Source organism: Coregonus clupeaformis, chromosome 20 (genome assembly GCF_020615455.1).
Source record: "Coregonus clupeaformis isolate EN_2021a chromosome 20, ASM2061545v1, whole genome shotgun sequence".
NCBI classification, from domain to species: Eukaryota; Metazoa; Chordata; class Actinopteri; order Salmoniformes; family Salmonidae; genus Coregonus; species Coregonus clupeaformis.
Window position 1 is genome coordinate 39,476,602 of NC_059211.1, and position 23,798 is coordinate 39,500,399.

At 41.9% G+C, this 23,798-nt stretch overlaps 1 protein-coding gene across 4 annotated transcripts in view; it reads right to left on the bottom strand.

Annotated features, from left to right (window-relative positions):
- Positions 1–11,776: 11,776 nt before the first annotated feature.
- The window catches only part of nlgn1 (neuroligin 1), a 280,512-nt gene continuing 268,490 nt past the window's right edge, over positions 11,777–23,798 (bottom strand). For all 4 annotated transcript variants that reach the window (XM_041839271.1, XM_041839275.1, XM_041839274.1 and 1 more), the window contains 2 exons: positions 16,272–17,061; positions 11,777–15,695 (listed from right to left, as the gene is read on the bottom strand). In XM_041839271.1, the coding sequence (XP_041695205.1) occupies positions 14,867–15,695; positions 16,272–17,061 (1,619 nt within the window). In that variant the 3' untranslated portion in view covers positions 11,777–14,866. The remainder of the gene's footprint in view (positions 15,696–16,271; positions 17,062–23,798) is intronic.

Genomic DNA, 23,798 nt, shown 5'->3' on the forward strand with positions numbered 1-23,798 from the left:
ACTCAAGAGCAAAGTCAAATTTGTGGCTTTTGGTGGAAAATATTGGTTTTCCAATGTGGCATATTAACTTTTCTACATGAAGGGCATTATTGCTTTATGATGCAGGCATTTATAATTTGATTAAAGTCAATTACTTGACACACAGGGTAAACTCAAAAACACAATTGTTAGAAATAACAGTCTTACATTTGTACCCACTAGACATACATAGACTGATTCAACACAATGTATATATTGTACAATGCCCACACAACAGAGAAAATACATTACTCTAGCCAGATATGTCACAATATGTCCCCTCTACCCATTGGGATGAATTCCAGAGAATCTCTAATGGCTTAACTACTGAATTGCTGTAAAGAAAATAATAACAAGGGCATAAATCCTCGAAATAAAGTAATATTACATTGTAATTGTCAAACTGAAAGCAAGATGCAATGAACATCAATGATGCTGAGGGGAGGGGCTATAACAGTGCGACATCATCAGCTTTAGCCCTGCCACAGATTTTTACCAAAGAGGCAAATATCAGAATATATCAGAAGATTTCAAATATCAGATGAAACAAAACCCCACATTTCAAATTTCCTGTCTGCAGCTCATGAGCAATTTTCAGAGGCATAAAAAAAAATTCACTCTACAGGACACCTCAACAAACCTCCTGCCACAGTACAAAATTAATCCTCTTTTATCATCCACTACATCCATTTCTCCCTACTCTGTCTTCAGGTGTCATCAAACGGAAGGGAGATCCGGAAACTTTCCTCCACAACTATTGACCTAGGTTTTTGTAAAGGATGACATCATTTTGTGGACTGAGGAAGTTGTAAGACAGTGTATCCTTGTTACATTTTGGAATGAAAGACTCTCACTAGACTCTCAGTTGACACAACGGTATGACTGGATACACTCCACCCTTAGATTACAGGCTCTTCCTTTGGCTTTCTGTCAATATACTCTGTTCACAGTATAACAGAAAAAAAGCCAGAATTGCCCTTGCTGACCTAATGGATTGTCAGCAACGCTACATTTTATGTTGAACATGTACTGTCCCCAATTTTTCTATCATAGCATTTCACAAATAAACTCAAAGAACAGAGGTAGAGGAGGGCTTTACAAGGAGGGGAAGCAGGGGATGAGAAAGAGACTACATAGATTAAAACAAAATGTCTGAGATGCCTGAGATGCAGGCCGTCCATCTTCTGGTTCAGCCTGGAACACGTATACTGAGCTGTACAGTTAAGTGGACATTATGTCTGAGGGTGTCTGAGGATACTGCCTAACTGTAAATAATTCCCCCTTGCTCAGTCCTCTTGTCTCTGTATGACATGGAGAGATTTTGTGCCTGCTTGGTTAAGTAAAGACATTCTCCCATGAACTTTTGAGTTGTTCTCATTACACCAGAGTAAGTCAGACAGGCAGGCAGGCAGGCAGGCACAGGTAGGCAGAGAGACAGACAATATGGTGTTAGATTTGAGCTGTTCAGTTAAAAAGACACAAGGTGCATTCATGAATGTTGACACCTGACAACAACCAATAAAACAGTCACATTTCAAGATATATCAGAAGGAACATGAAGAAGCTCTGATTAGAAATTGCTAGCCAGGGAAAGCATGGTGAGGGCCATTGCACTTGTAATGTTACCTCACATTACCCTATCGTAGATTAAAAGAGGTTCAGGTATCTGCCTTGAAAATAACGTTCTTGACTATATGGCTGCTTTTAGGCAGATAGCCCAATTCTGATCTATTTTTTTTTCTCTAATTGGTCTTTTGACCAATCAGATCATCTCTGAAAAAGAGCTGATGTGAAAAGATCTGATATGATTGGTCAAAATACCAATTAGTGGAAAAAGAATTGAGCTGCCTGTCTAAACGGTTGAGTCAACCCTCGCATCACTACCACCTATCACTCCAATATGTCTCTTGGAACCTGGCTGACAAACACTAGCCCACTTTAGGAAAAGCCACAGGAACTGCTGTTAATAGTAAGTAGGCCTAGTATTGAGTATTTTATGCCTTTAGTTCTTAGTGCCTAATTCCTGATGAAAGCTGTAACAGCACGTGCCATGCCACATATAATCCTCATGGATGACCTATTTATGGCACCTGGCTGGTATTTGATGGGCGGAGGATGGGGAAACGCGCCATTACAATTCCATGGATATGCAGTGGTCAAGTTCAAACCATGACTGTCCGTGACAGATGAGAGGTTGTCTTTCATGACAACTAGCAAAGTGGACTATCAATTAAAACAAAATATCTGTAGGCTCTATGTGATGTTTACTTTAATACCAGGGGCTTCGCTTGTTGAGGGGGAGGGCAGGAGCTCCGGACGCTAAAAGGTAAGCAGGTAGATCAGAACGCTGGAACTAGAGTAAGCCTAAAGCTAAAACTTTAATAAATTGAGAAGAAAAAAACGGATATAAGATGGCAAAATAATAAAGTAATGCATAACCGACTATGTAGGCTTACTAGAATTCTTTAAAAAAACAAATCAGCTTAATCAGAGAGGTTGTGAACAGTTCAAACAAACACTCGTCCCTCGACCGGAATTTGCATCACACATTGTGTCTGAATGCTGAGTCAGGTGACTTATGGGTAACATTTTATTTTAAGGGTCCATAATAAACCATTTATAAACCATTTATAAATTGTGCGTTCAACATTTATTAATCACTACTCCCACATTTATAAACCATTTAACAAATAATTAGTCAAGTATTTTGCAGTCTCTAATCCAAAGTGAGTGCTATTTATATTTTAGAAATACTTTTGAAATGTTTTCAATGACGAGTGTAATTTATCCCAAAAATATATGCATGCCATTGGTAGACATTCTGTAGTACCTGGTAAAAGAATAAGCACACAACACAGATTTGTTTAAGGAAATATATATACATGTGTGAATAACCTACTAACATTTACAAATGTGGGAGTATTGACTATTACATGGTGAGTAAACGGTTTGTAAATACCTTATAAGTGCCTTATAAATTGTTTATTATGGACCCTTAAAATAACAGCAAGGTCACCCGTGATACAAGTCAGTATTTGACATCCATCCATGTCTGAGGAACTCGGGAGATGATGTGGAAACCGGCCACTAGAGGCAACAGTGAGCCCTGTTACTGTCAAGTAGGTTTCGGTTTTGGTTGTTGTGGATGGGAATGGTGGATGGACGTAAGCATCTGCCTCCGATTCCAAATGTTGGAAGTTTGAATCCAGTGATAGGAAGTTATTTTTGATATTTTTGTTTTAAGCCTATCCCAAACCTTAACCCTTACCTTAAACATTTGGAGGTAATGCCTAAACTTAAGAATTTGGAGTTAACACCTGAATTTAACCGTAACCTTAAAATAATCTGAGTAAATGCATAAACTTAACCTTAAACACTTCAACATTTGACGTTTGGAACAACTTCGAAATCTGACATTTGTGAAACATGGATGAACGTCTAATTATGACATGAGACTGTGAGCACTGGTAGTAAAATAAAGTGTTACTGATTTAGGTATAGCCTAATCTCTGCTAGGCCTAGGCTAGGTGTCGAAAATATTATTATTATTTTCCCTCTACAGCTGTTTTAGGCCTACTTCGTGTTATAACATTTTACTTACATTTGCTCCTGTCTTTCCCACCACTGTCCACAATTTCTCCTGATAGTCCTCCAGTCTAGCGCGTGCAGCGTGCACGTCTATCATGTGCGCGCGACAGAGCAAACGGTCATGAAATTGGATTGAAATGCCTACATTTGAAGAGCTTTGAAACATAATCTAGCCTAAGCTACTTATTATTTTTTCTCCCATGATAAAAAATATTGTAGGGTTGCTGGTTCTTTAGCCTATACTGTACATTGATGATTTTCAGACTGATAATATTAAAGGGATTTCAAGGTAGAGACACGGACATTTGAGAGACAGATGTCAAAACATGTTGTGGTTATTTTCTGTGAAGTTTTTGGAAAACTTTAGGGGAGATAACTGCTCATTGTCTGATCCTGTGGCAAGTGCCAGAGAATTTGCTGTGGAATAAAACAGAACAAAAGGTAATGATAGTCATGGTATCTCTCAGACGATGGTTGAGCTGGCTAGAGCTGGCTATTTTAGTGTGGCGCGGTCAAAGGCCCAGTGCAGTCCAAACTCTGTTTTTCCTGTGTTTTGTATCATATTGTACAACAGCTGATGAAACTAACACTCTAAAAGTGTGAAAACATTTGATCCGTTTTATTGCTGGTTGCTGGTTTTATTTTTGGTTGAAAACGCAATCTACACAGGAACTTCTAATCAGCAGGTTTGCATGGGCGGGAGTTTCGGCTTTCCATGGTGACATCACCATGCAGTAGCCTAATTGGTTAATAGACCAATAACTAAGAGAGTTCAAAACCTCTCTGCCAACAACAGCTAGTTTTTAGTTTCTAACTCCCCACTCAGTCCACTCTCAGACAATCCTAGCAACATTCTAGCTTGAGAAATATATTTGGGCTGAAAAGCTATTTTTGCCCATTTTAATGAAACATTTCTCCCAGAGAGAGAAAGAGCAAGTGACATTGGATCTTTTATAAGACCAGAGGTCAAAGCAACTTCCCGCTGGGTTGGAATTAAGGTAGGCTGTGTGGTTGGTCTGATTTATGCACCCATGGTGGACTCAAGAGCAAGGTCTAATTTTCAGCTTCATTAAGGTGGATGGAAAATTATGATTATGTTTGCAATGTGACATATCAACTTTTCTACATGCATGGCATTATTGCTTTGTGATGCAGGCATTTATAATTTGAATACATTTGATTACTTGACACACAGGGTATTTAACTCAAAAACACAATTGTCAGGAATAACAGTCTTACAGTTGTACCCACCAGACGTTCAGTACATACAGTAGACTGATTCAACACAATGTATATATTGCACAATGCTTTAGTCCACACAACAGAGAAAATACATTACTCTGACCAAATATGATGTCACAGGGTTACATTCCCTCCAGAGAATCTCTAATGGCACGGCTACTGAATTGCAGTACATAAAACAAAGGGCAAAATCCTCTTAAAAACGTTTAAAATGACATTGTAATTGTCAAAATGAAAGCATGATGCAATGAACATCAATGGGGCTGAGGGAAGGGGCTATAACACCATGACATCATCAGCTTTAGCCCTGCCACAGATTTTTACCAAAGAGGCTGTGGACACATGGTAGAAATATCAGATGAAACAAAACCCCACATTTCAAATTTCCTGGACACCTCAATAAACCTCCTGCCAAAGTACAAAATGAATGCTCCTTTTATCATCCACTACATCCATTTCTCCCCACTCTGTCTTCAGGTGTTATCAAACGGAAGGGAGATCCGTAAACATTCCTCCACAACTATTGACCTAGGTTTTTGTAAAGGATGACATCATTTTGTGGACTGAGGAAGTTGTAAGACACGGTATCCTTGTTACATTTTCGAATGAAAGACTGTCACTAGATTACGACAAAATGTCTGAGATGCCTGAGATGCAGGCCGTCCAGCTTCTGGTGCAGCCTGGAACACATATACTGAGCTGTACAGCTAAGGGAACATTGTGTCTGAGGGTGTCTGAGGATACTGCCTGACAGTAAATAATTCCCCCTTGCTCAGTCCTCTTGTCTCTGTATGACATGGAGAGATTTTGTGCCTGCTTGGTTAAGTAAAGACATTCTCCCATTAACTTTTGAGTTGTTCTCATTACACCAGAGAAAGTCAGACAGAAAACAGACAGACAGGCAGACAGACAGACAATATGGTTTTAGATTTTAGCTGTTCAGTTAAAAAGACACTGAGGTACATTCATGAATGTTGGCACCTGACAACAACCAATTAAACACTCATATTTCTAGATATTTCAGAAGGACATTTAAGAAGCTCTGATTGGACATTGCTAACCAGGGAAAGCATGGTAGAGGGCCATTGCACCTGCTCTAGCAATGTTTATGCAATATCATTAACAAACTTCTCCCTGGACTCACACGTGTGTAAGGGATCTATTTAATATGTATTGCTGAAATGTTACAGATTGCGTGATAGAAATGTAAAGGTAATTTCCGATTGAGCCGACATATGCAGTGTTTACTGTGAATGCACTCTCTGCTAACATGGGAACAATGCCTTTACATTTCGATCACGCTGTAACCCGGAACTTCCGCGATACGGATTGAATAGAGCCATTATTCTAAAAACTGAAAACATGTACTGGAGTAGTCCTCCAGACATTGTGTCCAAAATGATTTAGCTTTGTTTAACCACAAGGAAATATGTATACTTTGAGATACTGCATAAATACAGCAATGCAGGTTGAACTGAATTGAGCTCAAAGTCAAAGAAAGCCAACGTTCACCAACATTGAAGTCCAGGTGGTCAAGACTCATGGAGACGTTCAAGTTCAAATTCGGGTCATTACAATTATGAGCGAATTTTGTATAACATCAATGCCTGTGTGTGCTCATATACTCACCTTTGATCAAGCATATGCATGTTCAGTAGTAGGGTAACGTGGGGTAAAAGCCCCCCGGGGTAACTGCCCCACCCGTAATTCTCACAGAAACCACTTTATGACACCAATTTTTCTTTCCCTTGCTGCAACTACTCTTGCTCAACTAAACATTTTATCTGTCTCATCAAAAAAATGTAGGTCACTCTAACAAGACGATTCTGAGGTAAGTTGATCAAATATTTCGTAATTTAGAAAAGGTTATATAATCTAATTAAGTTAGATCTATAAACTTCGTATGTAGGCCTAAAGATAAATAATCCACTTATTTAGAGAAGAAAATGTAAAGCAGTTTTTAAGAAAGAAGTACGTGAACAATGCTTCTGCACGTTGTCAAAATAACAAAAATAATTATAAAACTTCATGTTAGAACATGCCTCATCTGTATCAAATCCAGATGAAATTGAGGAAAACTATAAGGACAGGAAGCTTGTAGGCCTATGCATGTAGCACATTGTATTCAATACCATACACCAGATAATGCAGACTATGGCTTTGTAATATTTAGGGCCGGGCTGGGTGTTATAAGGTATACCGGTATGGATCCACATACTGGTATGGAGTTTTACAATACAGTCTATATCGATATTTTGATACAGTGCTTAATAAATGAAAAGTTCTACAAATTGGACTACAGTTTTGTCCTACTTTGATTGCGTTTAAAACAATCAGAATGGAGAAAGCCCATTAAAACCACTTAGAATTAATTTGTTGCCATCCTAGGATCATGCATTACTCATAAAACATATGAGATTCCCTAAGTAAAAAATAGGAAGACTCTTCAGCACCAGTCAGTGTTGCTGTGTTGGATATATTTATATGGCGGTTATAGAACACAGGAGGACAACAGTCTGAGCAAGTTAAAAAATAAGATAATATTTATTAATGATATAAAAAATGCTCATGAAAGTCAAGGATGTCCAAACACAAACTTAAGTCACTGAAGACAAACAGAAGCCTTACCATTACAAATCAAATGGGTTTGGTGGGAGGAGGCTGTTAACTTTATTTTGAAGATTCCAAAGAGAACAAGCCACCAATAATGCAAAGTACATTGTCTATTGACAGAGTCAGTTGCACAGGGTCACATAGAAGTGTACGTTTATTTGTAGTGACTCCCTTGTACTTGAAAAAAGGGGGGGTGACATGATTGAAGTGTAGCTGATTTGCTGTTGAACCTCCATTTGTAACAAACAATTCAAACTTAATTGTGACGCTAACTAGCTCCCCACAGTCATTCAAATCTGGAACATACATAGGGATTGGTAATGGACAACTCTTCTGTCTGGTATTCCCAACTGTCAGAGCATATTGCATTGCAATTTTTACAGGATATTCAATTTATTTCACAAAATATGCTGCTGTGCTATATAGGTAGTACAAAGTAACCTCCTGAGTGGCGCAGCAGTCTAAGACACTGCATCGCAGTGCTAGAGGCATCACTACAGACCTGGGTTCGATCCCGGGCTGTGTCACAAACGGCCGTGATCGGGAGTCCCATAGGGCGGCGCACAATTGGCCCAGTGTCGTCCGGGTTAGGGGAGGGTTTGGCCGGGGGGGGCTTTTCAAGAAGGCCGTCATTGTAAATAAGAATGTGTTCTTAACTGACTTGCCTAGTTAAATAAAGGTAAGAAATGCTATAGTTTTATTTATAAAACATTGCTGAAGTACATAGCAATTATCTAATGTTATAAAAGGCTTGCAAGAAATGGCCCAGGGATAAGAAAGTAGATAGCTCAAACAGTGCTGCTAAATGAAAGACTGGTTATCAGAGGCAGAAGTGTTTAATGTTGTGAAATACTCCATAATGGGAAATGGCAAACCCTTATCAAACAGGATTTGAGCTGCTCTTTGACAGGAGCATCTGTGCCCTTGGTCAAAACCACGCATGGTAAACAACTCTGTGTTTATTCCCCTCTCAGTCTCAAGGCAGAATCCCTTGCCTGCTAGCGAATATCGAAGTCAGGCGGTGATATAATTGGTTATTAATCGTTGCCAACAAGTAGAAATGTCAACATTTCCAAAGTGGACAAGAGTCTCGAATGATTTCTTATTAGCATGAAAGGAAATGCCAAATATGCTTGTGATTTTTACAGATAAGAGGAAAATATACAATTGAGACCTTCATGACACACAGCCCCAACAGACCACAGAAAGCACAGCAGTGAAAATCAATTTAATTACTCATCTTTCATATCTGTCACTTTAAAACAACAGCTGAAACAGTCAAAACCTGCAAAGAATAAACCATTAGACATTGTTGATTGCTTTGAAAGGCCAATTAGTACACAAAGAGCAAAAATTTGTGAAAGCATGCAAATGCTACTATAGAATATGACAGACTGTCCTCTATTATGTTGAGCACGGGAATCAGAAAAAAACAGACACAAAAATGTTTTCCTATGATCAGGAAGTGTGAGAGAGACTGCTATGACATTATTTCAGATCTTAAACAGGGAAAGTTATATAACTGTCCAGATTGTTTTAGAATGACAAATGGCTTTATTGCATCTTTACAGATCACCACTGTAGTAGGTTGTATACGGATGACACTGAAGGTCTGGTGTTTGGATTTGGCACCTTGTAAGATACCTTATAAAATGCAGCAGCTAAAATGATGGGATACCATTATCACTTGTATTAGTAAGTTATAATAAAGCATTATTTACAGAAAAATTCACAAAAATGCCACCCACTTGTCCTTTACAAATGCAACAAACATGGGTGGGGTTGGTAGCTGCTTCGTCTAAATTAGTTTAACATTGGTATTCTGTAGTATATGATTTACTGGTTCTTATTAAATACCAGACATACAGTGAGGGAAAAAAGTATTTGATCCCCTGCTGATTTTGTACGTTTGCCCACTGACAAAGAAATGATCAGTCTATAATTTTAATGGTAGGTTTATTTGAACAGTGAGAGACAGAATAACAACAAAAAAATTCATTAAAACACATGTCAAAAATGTTATAAATTGATTTGCATTTTAATGAGGGAAATAAGTATTTGAACCCCTCTCAAACAGAAAGATTTCTGGCTCCCAGGTGTCTATTATACAGGTAACGAGCTGAGATTAGGAGCACACTCTTAAAGGAGTGCTCATAATCTCAGCTTGTTACCTGTATAAAAGACACCTGTCCACAGACGCAATCAATCAATCAGATTCCAAACTCTCCACCATGGCCAAGACCAAAGAGCTCTCCAAGGATGTCAGGGAAAAGATTGTAGACCTACACAAGGCTGGAATGGGCTACAAGACCATCGCCAAGCAGCTTGGTGAGAAGGTGACAACAGTTGGTGCGATTATTCGCAAATGGAAGAAACACAAAAGACCTGTCAATCTCCCTCGGCCTGGGGCTCCATGCAAGATCTCACCTCGTGGAGTTGCATTGATCATGAGAACGGTGAGGAATCAGCCCAGAACTACACGGGAGGATCTTGTCAATGATCTCAAGGCAGCTGGGACCATAGTCACCAAGAAAACAATTGGTAACACACTACGCCGTGAAGGACTGAAATCCTGCAGCGCCCGCAAGGTCCCCCTGCTAAAGAAAGCACATATACAGGTCCGTCTGAAGTTTGCCAAAGAACATCTGAATGATTCAGAGGAGAACTGGGTGAAAGTGTTGTGGTCAGATGAGACCAAAATCGAGTTCTTTGGCATCAACTCAATTCGCCGTGTTTGGAGGAGGAGGAATGCTGCCTATGACCCCAAGAACACCATCCCCACCATCAAACATGGAGGTGGAAACATTATGCTTTGGGGGTGTTTTTCTGCTAAGGGGACAGGACAACTTCACTGCATCAAAGGGACGATGGACGGGGCCATGTACCGTCAAATCTTGGGTGAGAACCTCCTTCCCTCAGCCAGGGCATTGAAAATGGGTCGTGGATGGGTATTCCAGCATGACAATGACCCAAAACACAAGGCCAAGGCAACAAAGGAGTGGCTCAAGAAGAAGCACATTAAGGTCCTGGAGTGGCCTAGCCAGTCTCCAGACCTTAATCCCATAGAAAATCTGTGGAGGGAGCCGGAGGTTCGAGTTGCCAAACGTCAGCCTCGAAACCTTAATGACTTGGAGAAGATCTGCAAAGAGGAGTGGGACAGAATCCCTCTTGAGATGTGTGCAAACCTGGTGGCCAACTACAAGAAACGTCTGACCTCTGTGATTGCCAACAAGGGTTTTGCCACCAAGTACTAAGTCATGTTTTGCAGAGGGGTCAAATACTTATTTCCCTCATTAAAATGCAAATCAATTTATAACATTTTTGACATGCGTTTTTCTGGATTTTTTTATTGTTATTCTGTCTCTCAATGTTCAAATAAACCTACCATTAAAATTATAGACTGATGATGTCTTTGTCAGTGGGCAAACGTACAAAATCAGCAGGGGATCAAATATTTTTTTCCCTCACTGTAGGTATTTTTTCTTCATTCAGATCAAAGGAGTTGACAAAGTCAGATAAAAACAATATAAGTTATATCCTTTTTCTAAAGTATGTATAAAATTAAATACTTTGATACTGAAGACTAACTAGCTGAATTTTATTTTTCCTTACACGCTGACTGAGAAAATGTAAGGGAGGACATCTCTACCAGCAATGATATTTGCTCCTCTTTCAGTGTTCAACAATCAAATTTCAAGTTCATAACATGTACAACAAGCAACGAGGAGTGACAGGTGTACAGGATCGATGGAAATACAGTATGCCAGAAAATAATGGCACTGTCTAAAGCCTTTGTACTTTTTCCAAGCAGGTAGCAACTGAGAAACCTTCCACTGATACATTTTATATTACATTATGGTTTGAGGGGATATTATATCTGGGGCTTCTGTTACTTGTAAAAATGATACACAGTGTATACAAAACAAATTGTGACGCGCATTAGCTGAATGTCTGTTGTATAACCAATGTGAAAACGGAAAGTGTATGTTTGGTGTGTACATTAACCTTCAGAAGAGTCATTTGTTTTTCCATATTGTTGGTTGTATTCATTTGGTTACTTTAGCCATGCAAAAGTCCACTTTCGGAGATTCTGTTTTAAGTCTAGGTCTAGGATACATCAACATGAAGTCCTATACAGCCCTAGCAAAGGAACCCAACAGTGTGTGACAGACCAACTGACAAGTGAGTAACTACAGGCTTGTTTGAAGTTCAGTTCAGTCAAGCATTCTTTAACTGTGAGTGTCTACTCTGCAATTTAATCAAATCAGCCTATTGAACAAACATAACAGGGAAAAAAGAGTTGCAGTAATGCTAATTCAGCTTATTAAAATCATTTATTGTGCTCCAGAAGAGTATTTACTATTTAACCAGAAAGAAAGACAAGTGACAAATAATCTACAATACAACTGCCATACCCACTCACATAGCGCCCTTTTCACAGACATTTTGAAAGAGCGATCACCCTTTTACAGATCTTAAAGATCTTAATAGATCTCAAAGATGTTGAGAAGTGTTTTTTATAAAATGGCACTCGTTGCATTACATTCATTCACAATGCTTGACCCTCCTCTTTCCAAGCCTGGGTAACACAGGTCAGGCATGAGCCACATAGTCACATTATAGTTTCAGGTATACCCCTTCTTTCTCTTACCTTCTAGAAGTCCTGCATGCACATTTGGAGGGAGAGCCCTCAAAGCTCTCCTTTACCACTGGCTCATACAGTTTTAACACCACTCTCAGGGAGCATGATGGAGAGAGAGTACAGTGAGCAGCAACTATCCATATTCATACCTGCAGTATTTGAATATGGGGGGTGTACAGAGTGAGCTGTTATGGGAGGGAAGGAGGATGGGAGAGGAGAGTAGTACAGGTTGGCTCATTTCTAACTCTGTTTACAATCCTCCCCGGTATGGTAAGTAGTGGTGAAGCTGAGAGGGGGGAACTCTGGGGGAAACAAATCTGTTGAGGACTGGCTTATGCATGCTAAAGTAAGCGCTTCTTTAACATTCTCCTCTCCTTCCAACTCTCCAATGTTACTTGATAATTTATCCGTAGTGCAATTACAAGTTTAATTCGCAATGGGCGGTTCTCTCCCCCCAAGTGTCATTTCTCCAGTGAGGAGCCTTGTTAAGAGGTCACACCACTGTAATACAGGCTGGTGAAACTGCTTGGGTGTTAGTTTTGGGACATCTGAAGGTTTTGTTATAATTTAAGTTCACCTCCCCCAGAAAAGCTACACCTTGTCTACATCCCGTTGTTTGAAAGTGTATGTTTCTCCTTTGAATGACTGTAGAGCGCCAGTAAATAAAGGAGACGGTGGAGCAAATGTCCAGGCTTTTATTTTTCTTCCTTTATGTCTTACTTACGTGTCGTCTCCACTCTCTGCTTGAGTACAGCAGGCCTTCTGTCTGTTTAGAGAGAGCTATTTTCCCTTCAGCGGCTTCCTCCTTTAAGCTATTCACTCTGGTTTGTATTTGTATGACACATTATTACTCCCCTGGCCTGCGCTAGCTGGCAGAGGGAAGTTGCACTCTGGCACTGCAAGGGCAGGAACACTCACTGAGGGCTGCCTAAGGGTTAGTGGGACAGTCATGGTAACATGCCGACAGGCATGTACAATGTGACACCAAGGCGTGTGTAAACCATGCTAAAGAAAAAGGATAACTAAAAGTCCAGAAAATACAGTATAGCATTTTCAGTAGAAAATAAAAAAACAGAGGCAAATGGCATTTACTCTGTGAGAGATGAGGGTGATGGCTGACCGGTTCTAGTGCAGTGAGCGAGAATCTGACTGATCACTGTTCCCTGCCTGGGAGAGGTGTACTATGGGAGTTCCTGGAGCGCTCCCTCTCCCTTTCTCTCTCTCTCCCTCGCTCTCTCTCGCGCTCTCCTGCTGTTGGGTTGCAGGCACAACAGGATGAGAGGACCCCCTAATCAACCATGTCAGCGGAGGGCCTCCTCGCTTCAATTACACATTTATACGCATTAATCTTTAAACAACACTACGGAACATACTCTATGAAAGGATAATGGGAGGAAAGAAAATATATGCAGTCAAGAGGTTCTACTATTTCCTAGCCTTCACCTTCCCTTCTTCATAGCCCTGGGCACGCTTTGTGTTCAGGAATCATTCATACGGAAAAAAGAAAAGAAAAGAATCAACAGTGCAGGTAATTACTTTTCTACATTAAAGTGGTCTTGAACTAGTCAAGAGTGGTGATAAGAAACCCAATATGTATAATAGCAAAGAACATTGATCCAAAGTAAAAGAGTACAATGAAAGGTCCCTCCATTGGGATCCCAAACAGCGAGTGATTCACCACTATCAAAAAGTTGTACCAACACAAATTGTACAAAACTAGTCCTTATACTCATGTTCACTCAAGCTATTGTGTATGTAATGTAGTTACCATAAGCCCACCCTCCTCTGCTGTCCTCAATTATGACCCATGACCTTCACCCATGTGACCATTCCCAAAATCCTGTGGGTTTGTAAGCTAATCAGCAGTGTTCCTTCAAACTAATCCAATGGGGATGAAAAGTATTCTTAATTATGACTTAATCAGCAGAACAGCCATCAAGCAGATAAATTGTCATGCGCGTCGTGCTAAAAATATCCAGTATCCTTTGTCCTCCAGCTTTCGGTATAGACAGCACTTGTGTGATGAAGCTGAATCTGCCAGAAAGCCAGTGGATCCCCCCCTTTTTGTTCTGCTGGCAGATTTGCGGTATTGACGCCCAAGAAGGACTTAAACAGCATTGGTGCTTTGTGTACATATCTAGATATGTAAATAGGTTCTATACAATAAAACTGTTCCCCAAAAATAAATTGATGAAAAGAATCCAAGACATTTTAAAAATGTCTACATTGTGCATATTCTTTAAGAGTTTTCCCCCTCTCTCTAGATAGTTTTTGTGATATCTTACATTGCCTCTACTTGTAGAGTAACACATGCCTAAATTGGTAAAGTGGCATCTCCTCTTGGCTCCAGAAAGAGTAATCTACAGTTTGATTCCTCAGGAAAACAATATGTTTTCTTTCATTTACAAAGCGGCCCTGCTACTCCTCTGAGGCTCCACTGAGGTTTCTCTCTTTTCCAAGATAACAGGATCAAGCAATAGTTTATAAAATTCCGAAGGTGATATCTATAGCTGGAAAAGTTGACCTTGTTTTGTTGCAATACCAGAAATAAAAATGATCCTTCTCTTTGTTTAATTTTTCATTTGAAATATTGTTGTACTTTTAATCATATCTTCTTTTATATAAAATGAAATTCTTCTCCCGTCCCAGCAACATCCCTATATTCCTTTCATATATTCACATGAGTAGAAGTTAATCCACATCTGTTTGATTCAGGCTGGGTGTGAGCTCTGGCATGTGCTGTGTATGTCAGCGTCCGTCCGGCTATACCCTGGTGGTGGAGTGTGAGTGCGGGTGAGGCAGGGTGTGAGGCAGGGTGCTGTTCTGTCCACTACTGGGGAAGGTGTTGAAGTTGTGCAAGGACTGGCGGCCCTGCATGGTGTTGGGGATCATGGTGATGGTGTTTGGGGTCATGAGGGGGATGTCGTCAGGAGAGCGTCGCATGGCTAGCGTGTAGTCTGGCGGGCAGGCAGTTCTCAGAACCACCTTGTGTGGGTGCATGGCATCGCACTCGTGGTCCAGGTCCGTGTGCTTCATCTGCAGGGACATTATCTCCTCCTCCTGCGTGTGCGCCAGGTCGTTGGTCGTGTTGCGCTGGGGGCTGCAGCGCCGGTGAACGTCATGCCGCCGCTTGTCCTTCTTGTAGTAGAGCGCTGCAAAGGCCAGGATGTTGAGGAAGAGCAGCGAGGCGCCCACGGCGATGGTGACGCTCAGTTCTGTGGAGTAGTCCCTCTGGTCCACCAGGAAGGGCTGGTTCTGACTGTCCTGGGTCTCGGTGGGGAAGGGCGTGGGGTTAGGCCTCTTGGTGTTGACAGGGATCTTCTTTGGTGTCCTGGGGGTGACCTCTGGTGGTGGGACCTTGGTGGTGGTGGAGATGATCTGGGTGACCTCATTCAGGCTGTGGAGGTGTGGCACCAGCTCCAGCCACAGGTTGACCTTGTTGGCCCGGTAGTGCTCCTTGACTCGGGGCTTCAGGCCGATGTGGAGGTACAGCTGGTCCTTCTGGTTGTAGCGCGTCCACGCCACCTCCTCGAAACGGTTAGGCTTGGTGTGGATGAACTTGGTATCCTGGGGGACCGGCTGGTTGGGGTCACTGCAAGGGAAAGAGGGAACTTAGTATGAGTAAAGCACCACTACCCAGCATGAGGAATGGAGGCTCATTCCAGCAGAACGAGCACCATTGTTTGGGAATGGCATATGGAGCCAATCGGAACACATCATAAACTGGCAAAATGGAATGTGGAAGCATAAATCTCATAGGTGCCCTGTGTTATATGTTAATTTACTGTTATATATGTAGATCAGTAGTATCCCGATGGTGCCGTTGGGCTCTTTGGCTGCAGAGGGAAAAAGCCATTGTCCCCCATTATGCTCCAAAAAACAATTACTTCCATGACTACATGCTTAAAGGCAATGCAAAAAAGGATTCTAATGTTTTCCTATTGAGAATTGCACTCTCAAGGAAACTGTCATTTGTTATTAATTAACAGCATGTTAAAGAATATGGGATGAGACAATGATACACATTGATATTCTGTCCAAGCTTTAAAAACATAAAAATTAACACAACCAAATGGTACTCAATTCATTAACTAGAGAAATGTGTAAGTATGACACGCATGCACGCACATACACGACATCTTAAAATATGTTTCAGTACTGCACGTACCCAGTTTTGGCAAAATTAGTCCAGTAGGTCATCACCACAGCGCTGAGCATGACGTCGTTCTTGGAGAAGTTACAAGGGAACAGCTCTGTGGGGCCAATCATGGGCAGGCCAAACACGTAAGGGATCTCATCGCCGTGGGAAGCGTCTGCCCAGGGGGGCACCTGGTCTGTCTGGCAGTGGTGGTAGAAGGCATAGAAGTAGGTTGGCGACCCAAAGCTGGAGTGGAGGTCTGCTGTGGCCACGGCCGGAGCCACCCACTGGTGATCAGTGAACAGGGCTAGTAGGGTCTTCCTCCTGGTCTCTGGGTTGTGCCTATCAGCCCAGTCCGTGTACATGAACTTTATGGTCTCCCGCAGAATGTCCTTTCCCTCCGGGTAACCGTACAGGTCGTCCACGAAGCTGGACACGGCGTAGTCAAAATCATTGGCCTGGACGCCGTTCTCATGGTCTACGATGAGCTCCACGAACTTCAGGCCTTCGCCCTGGTTGACGCCCAGCATGATGTCATAGTTGAGGAACTCACCCTGCTCCATGAGGATCTGGGGGTCGTCTGGGATGACGTCACCGTCGATAACAGGCCCGAAGGCGATGTGGTACCGTGCAGGCTGGATGTCCTGATCCACCAGCTCCTTGTAGTGCTTCTTCTGCAGACACTCCACCAGGTCCACTGTGTCTTTCAGGTTGCAGCCCACCTTCTTGGCCAACATGCGAGCATACTTAGCAGGCTGGAAGCTGACGGCCCAGCTGGACAACGCAGTGCCACTCTGTGCTATAGCTCTCTGGAAAAGTCCTGCAGAGAGATAAGATAGAAGCCAACCTGAGTGAGACAACGCCTCATAGAATCACAATGCATTACACACAACATGCATCTACCACTGCACTTACATCAAAATGTGCACTTGAACAACGTACCATTTTCATAATTTCACTGATAAACAGCCTACTTTTACTATAAAAGTTGAATACATTTTTATAATTATTATTTTGCTGATTATTACACTTGCTGGCAATAGACATAACTCTCCTCAAAACCTTAACAATATCAAAGTCAGTTTGTCTGGATTAGTTTATTGTGCCATTTCTGTGAGAGCAGAGGGAAACATTTGTCTATTGCCTTGACAGACGTCTGCATTGTTAGCAGTGATTAGTGCTTTACAAACAGACAGACTTGCTATTTCAGAGTTTGTTTGCCAAGGTTTGTAGACAAACATGTTACACCATTTTACACAGGAATGATCATGATATTACATACTATTACATACTCATACTATACTGTATACTACTGCTTTTATAATGAACTACCCATGTGCCTTATCATAAAACATTGTCTGTATCATTTTCTCACACAGGGTGCACAGTGCTCATTAAAACTTGCTGTCATAATATATTATGTGATCAAACACACGTGACACACACCACACAAGCCAGGTAGGAATACACCATGTAGTGTAGGATGATAAGGAATGAGATGGATAAAAAGAGAGAGAGGTAAAGAGAGGTAACTGGTCTGTGTTACTATGACAGCCCATGGGCTCAGTATTGAGGAAATCGCAATAGGTGTCTAATTCATGTTTTTTATAAATGTTGTTTTATAAACAAGAAATCACATGTATTTTTATGTAAACATGTATTTTTATCATTCTAATACCTCTTAAGGATCGGACCCTTTTTTTCAAGTTTTGCCTAAAATGACATACCCAAATCAAACTGCCTGTAGCTCAGGACCTGAAGCAAGGATATGCATATTCTTGATACCAGTTGAAAGTTAACACTTTGAAGTTTGTGGAAATGTGAAATTAATGTAGGAGAATATAACACGTTAGATTTTTTTGTTCCATCATCTTAGAAATGCAAGAGAAAGGCCACAATATAATATTGCAGTTTAGGCGCAATTTAGATTTTGGCCACTAGATGGTAGTAGTGTGTGTGCAAAGTTTCAGATTGATCCAGTGAAGCATTGCAATACTTGACTATTTTCTATCAAGTCTGCCCAAATGTGTCGAATTGGTCAATTGATACATTTTCAAGTACATAACTATAGAGAACATACAAAAATGATGTGGTAATACAAAATGTAAGTTTACACACTCCCAGGAATGTCATACATGATGGATCATTAGCTTATACACAAACTTTCACACATCTAGATGAACGGGCGGGGTGGGTGTGGCGCCAGAGACAGCAGGGGTTCAAACTGTAGAACCCAGTTCCTACATTTGAATATAAAAATGGATTTTATCAAACAAAACTATGGTACATTTTATCTCTAAGTACATTATTTACCTTCAGAGGTGAATGTATCAAACCAGTTGCCGTGATACATTTTTTGTTGTTGTGCACTCTCCTCAAACAATAGCATGGTATTTCTTCACTGTAATAGCTACTGTAAATTGGACAGTGCACTTAGATTAACAAGAATTTAAGCTTTCTGCCCACATACGACATGTCTATGTCCTGGAAAGTTTTCTGTTACTTACAACAGTCATGCTAATCACATTAGCGCATGTTAGCTCAACCGTCCCGTATACGGGACACCGATCCCGTAGAGGTTAACAAAGAAAACTTGGTTTAACTATAAAATCTTCAAACATGTTGATATGAAATCTTTCAATCTAACCCACACATGTACATTCAGAAGAAGATGGAAATTAAGCACATTCAGATAGCGGTGCAATGTGATGCCTTAAGGTGATGAGCTCGTGTAACATTGTAACTCCCATCAGCTACAGTATACAGTGGGGGGAAAAAGTATTTAGTCAGCCACCAATTGTGCAAGTTCTCCCACTTAAAAAGATGAGAGAGGCCTGTAATTTTCATCATAGGTACACGTCAACTATGACAGACAAAATGAGGGGAAAAAAATCCAGAAAATCACATTGTAGGATTTTTAATGAATTTATTTGCAAATTATGGTGGAAAATAAGTATTTGGTCAATAACAAAAGTTTCTCAATACTTTGTTATATACCCTTTGTTGGCAATGACACAGGTCAAACGTTTTCTGTAAGTCTTCACAAGGTTTTCACACACTGTTGCTGGTATTTTGGCCCATTCCTCCATGCAGATCTCCTCTAGAGCAGTGATGTTTTGGGGCTGTCGCTGGGCAACACGGACTTTCAACTGCCTCCAAAGATTTTCTATGGGGTTGAGATCTGGAGACTGGCTAGGCCACTTCTTACGAAGCCACTCCTTCGTTGCCCGGGCGGTGTGTTTGGGATCATTGTCATGCTGAAAGACCCAGCCACGTTTCATCTTCAATGCCCTTGCTGATGAAAGGAGGTTTTCACTCAAAATCTCACGATACATGGCCCCATTCATTCTTTCCTTTACACGGATCAGTCGTCCTGGTCCCTTTGCAGAAAAACAGCCCCAAAGCATGATGTTTCCACCCCCATGCTTCACAGTAGGTATGGTGTTCTTTGGATGCAACTCAGCATTCTTTGTCCTCCAAACACGACGAGTTGAGTTTTTACCAAAAAGTTATATTTTGGTTTCATCTGACCATGTGACTCTTCCCAATCCTCTTCTGGATCATCCAAATGCACTCTAGCAAACTTCAGACGGGCCTGGACATGTACTGGCTTAAGCAGGGGGACACGTCTGGCACTGCAGGATTTGAGTCCCTGGCGGCGTAGTGTGTTACTGATGGTAGGCTTTGTTACTTTGGTCCCAGCTCTCTGCAGGTCATTCACTAGGTCCCCCCGTGTGGTTCTGGGATTTTTGCTCACCGTTCTTGTGATTATTTTGACCCCACAGGGTGAGATCTTGCGTGGAGCCCCAGATCGAGGGAGATTATCAGTGGTCTTGTATGTCTTCCATTTCCTAATAATTGCTCCCACAGTTGATTTCTTCAAACCAAGCTGCTTACCTTTTGCAGATTCAGTCTTCCCAGCCTGGTGCAGGTCTACAATTTTGTTTCTGGTGTCCTTTGACAGCTCTTTGGTCTTGGCCATAGTGGAGTTTGGAGTGTGACTGTTTGAGGTTGTGGACAGGTGTCTTTTATACTGATAACAAGTTCAAACAGGTGCCATTAATACAGGTAACGAGTGGAGGACAGAGGAGCCTCTTAAAGAAGAAGTTACAGGTCAGTGAGAGCCAGAAATCTTGCTTGTTTGTAGGTGACCAAATACTTATTTTCCACCATAATTTGCAAATAAATTCATTAAAAATCCTACAATGTGATTTTCTGGATTTTTTTCTTCTCAATTTGTCTGTCATAGTTGACGTGTACCTATGATGAAAATTACAGGCCTCTCATCTTTTTAAGTGGGAGAACTTGCACAATTGGTGGCTGACTAAATACTTCTTTTCCCCACTGTATGTGGATTCCGGGGTTGTCATGGCGCTGTGAGGTCGCCTAGGCAGCGAGCTTCTGTACATTTTGTAAATATTTGTATAATTAATAACTTTTTGGCATTTTTCCCTGCAAACGTTTTGTTTTAAGATTGAACAATTAATATATATAATTAATGTCATCAGAATCCACCACAGAGTTTCTAGACTGAATCTGGCAAGTCATTTGTTTGTTTGGCTAGCTAGCTAATGTAAACTGGCTAGCTGGCAATTGTTTTGATTCGAATGCCAGCCATCAACCACTTTGAAAAGAAGGTTGACGAAATCCGCTCCTCATTCACTCAGCCTATTGAGTCCACTGGTCCCACTCACACAGAACTACCCTACGCCTTGACCTCTTCCTCCCCTCTCTCTCCAGATGAAATCATGCCACTAGTGAGGTCCGGCCGCCAGACAACCTGTCCGCACAACTGCATCTCTTCCTCCCTTCTCCAGACCTTCTCCCATTCCTCACTTCCCCTATCAACTCATCCCTGACCACTTGCTGCGTCCCCTCTGACTTCAAAATGGCATGAGTCGATCCCCTCCTCAAGAAACCAACACTTGACACATCAAAAACTACAGACCGGTATCCCTTCTTTCTTTTCTTTCCAAAACACTTGAGCGTGCTGTCTCTGACCAACTCTCTCACTATCTCTCTCAGAACGATCTTCTTGACCCTAGCCAGTCAAGCTTCAAGATGGGTCACTCAACCGAGACTGCTCTTCTCTGTGTCACGGAGGCTCTCCGCACTGCCGAAGCTGACTCTCTCTCCTCTGTTCTCATCCTCCTAGATCTATCCGCTGCCTTTGAAACTGTGAACCATCAGATCCTCCTCTCCACCCTCTCAAGGCTGGGCATCTAAGGCTCTGCACACTCTTGGATTGCATGCTACCTGGCAGGCCGCTCCTACCAGGTGACATGGAGAGGAACTGTGTCTGCACCACGTACTCTCACTACTGGTGTCACCCAGGGATCATTTCTAGGCCCTCTCCTCTTTTCTCTATACACCAAGTCACTCGGCTCCATCATATATATCCTCAAATGGTCTATCCTATCATTGCTATGCGGATGACACTCAACTACTTTTCTCCTTCTCCCCTTCTGACACCCAGGTGGCGACACAAATCCCTGCGTACATGGCAGAGATATCGGCCCACCACCTCAAGCTCAACAAGACGGAGCTGCTCTTCCTCCAGGAGAAGGCCTGCCAGCTCCAAGAACTCTCCATTACGGTTGACAACTCCACGGTGTCCCCCTCCCAGAGTTCAAATAACCTTGGTGTGACCCTGGACTGTTAACACCCTGTCGCTCTCTGCAAACATCAAAGCAGTGACTCGCTCCTGCAGGTTCATGCTCTACAACATCAGTAGAGTACGACCCTACCTCACACAGGAAGCGGCGCAGGTCCTAATCCAGACACTTGTCATCTCCCATCTGGACTACTGTAACTCACTGTTGGCTAGGCTCCCCGCTTGTGCCATCAAACTTCTGCAACTTATCCAGAACGGTGCAGCCTGCCTGGTGTTCAACCTTCCCAAGTTCTCCCATGCCCCCCCGCTACTCCGCACACTCCACTGGCTTCCAGTCGAAGCTCGCATCCACTACAAGACCATGGTACTTGCCTATGGAGCAGCAAGAGGAACTGCCCCTCCCTACCTTCAGGCTATGCTCAAACCCTACACCCCAACCCGAGCACTCTGTTCTGCCACCTCTGGTCTCTTGGCCCTTCCACCCCTACGAGATGCCAGCTCCCACTCAGCCCAGTCCAAGCTGTTCTCTGTCCTGGCACCCCAATGGTGGAACCAGCTTCTCCCTGAAGCTAGGATAGCAGAGTCCCTGCCCATCTTCTGAAAACATCTGAAACCCTACCTCTTCAAAGAGTATCTTAAATATTCCCACAGCACACCCCCTCGAACCACCTCCTCACTCGCACTTGACTTCCCCCCTTACTAGCTCTGACTTTGATGATAGCTACCTTATTGAGGAAAAAATTGACTTACTATGACTGTGATATGTGGTTGTCCCACCTAGCTATCTTAAGATGACTGCACTAACTGTAAGTCGCTCTGGATAAGAGCGTCTGCTAAATGACTAAAATGTAAATGTAAAATGTGTGTTCGGAGGTTGAGGATGGAGAGAAGCCCGAAAGCAAGACGGCTGAGGTGTGCCATGACTAGGATCCTAAGGAGGACTAAGTTACAAGGCTACTCTTGCATTATCATTGTAATGTGTGTTTTCTGGCGCCACATGACTGCTGTAGCTTCACCCAAATGGGTGCTTCATTTTGGTAGCAGTGAAGCCTAGCTACACCTGCTACGGAGTCCATGAACTGGAGAAGCCTCACTGACGGCAATGACTGCGAGACACCTTGATGACACCGTGCTGCCTGCCCCCAAACTTGCTTCAGAGATCATCTTTGCTTGCTCTCCCCCTTTCACCACCTCCCTCCGATGACCACTCAAGCCATGAACGTTCCAACCCTCTCATGACCTTCCATCTCATTATGTTGTTGTTGTCATTTTCTAAATTGCTTGTATTTTTTGTGTTGCTTTAAAGCGCTTTGAGATTCTTTATGTAATGAATAGCTCTATAAAAGCGTAATAAATTCTTATTACTATTATTATTATTATTATGTGTATCTCAATATGCACTTTAGCAATTGTTACAAAGTTGTAGGAGCAGAGCCCTCAGAGACCCTGTGGTGATGGCTCAGAGGAATACATAGGAAATTATCATATATCACTGTGAAAAGGGCTGTCAAATCTTGTTCGATGTAAAAGTGTTGTCATTCACCTGCATTGGCAGCAGTGACTAGGATTTGTCATACTGCATCTGAATGGTGTTTCATACTGTGGTATGAATATTCATACTTTTGCATGGAATTAATCTCTGAAGACAATAAGATTAGAGGGAGCAATACACTTACACTGACATGGTAACATTTACTGGGGCTCCCCTGGGAACGTGGATTAGGAGATGAGAGAGTGATACAATCAAAATAAAGTGGGGCTGTGTGTTGTATTCTGGTATGGAATACCATCAGAGTCTACAGTATATATGGTCATTGCTTTAGTCAACTTTAACCTCCATGGATTAGTAAACATTCAAGAGTTTTACAAAATACAAGGTCCAGTGGCATGTCAAATCACATAATCAAAAGCACCCGTATTCAGCCATTCCAGAACAAAATACC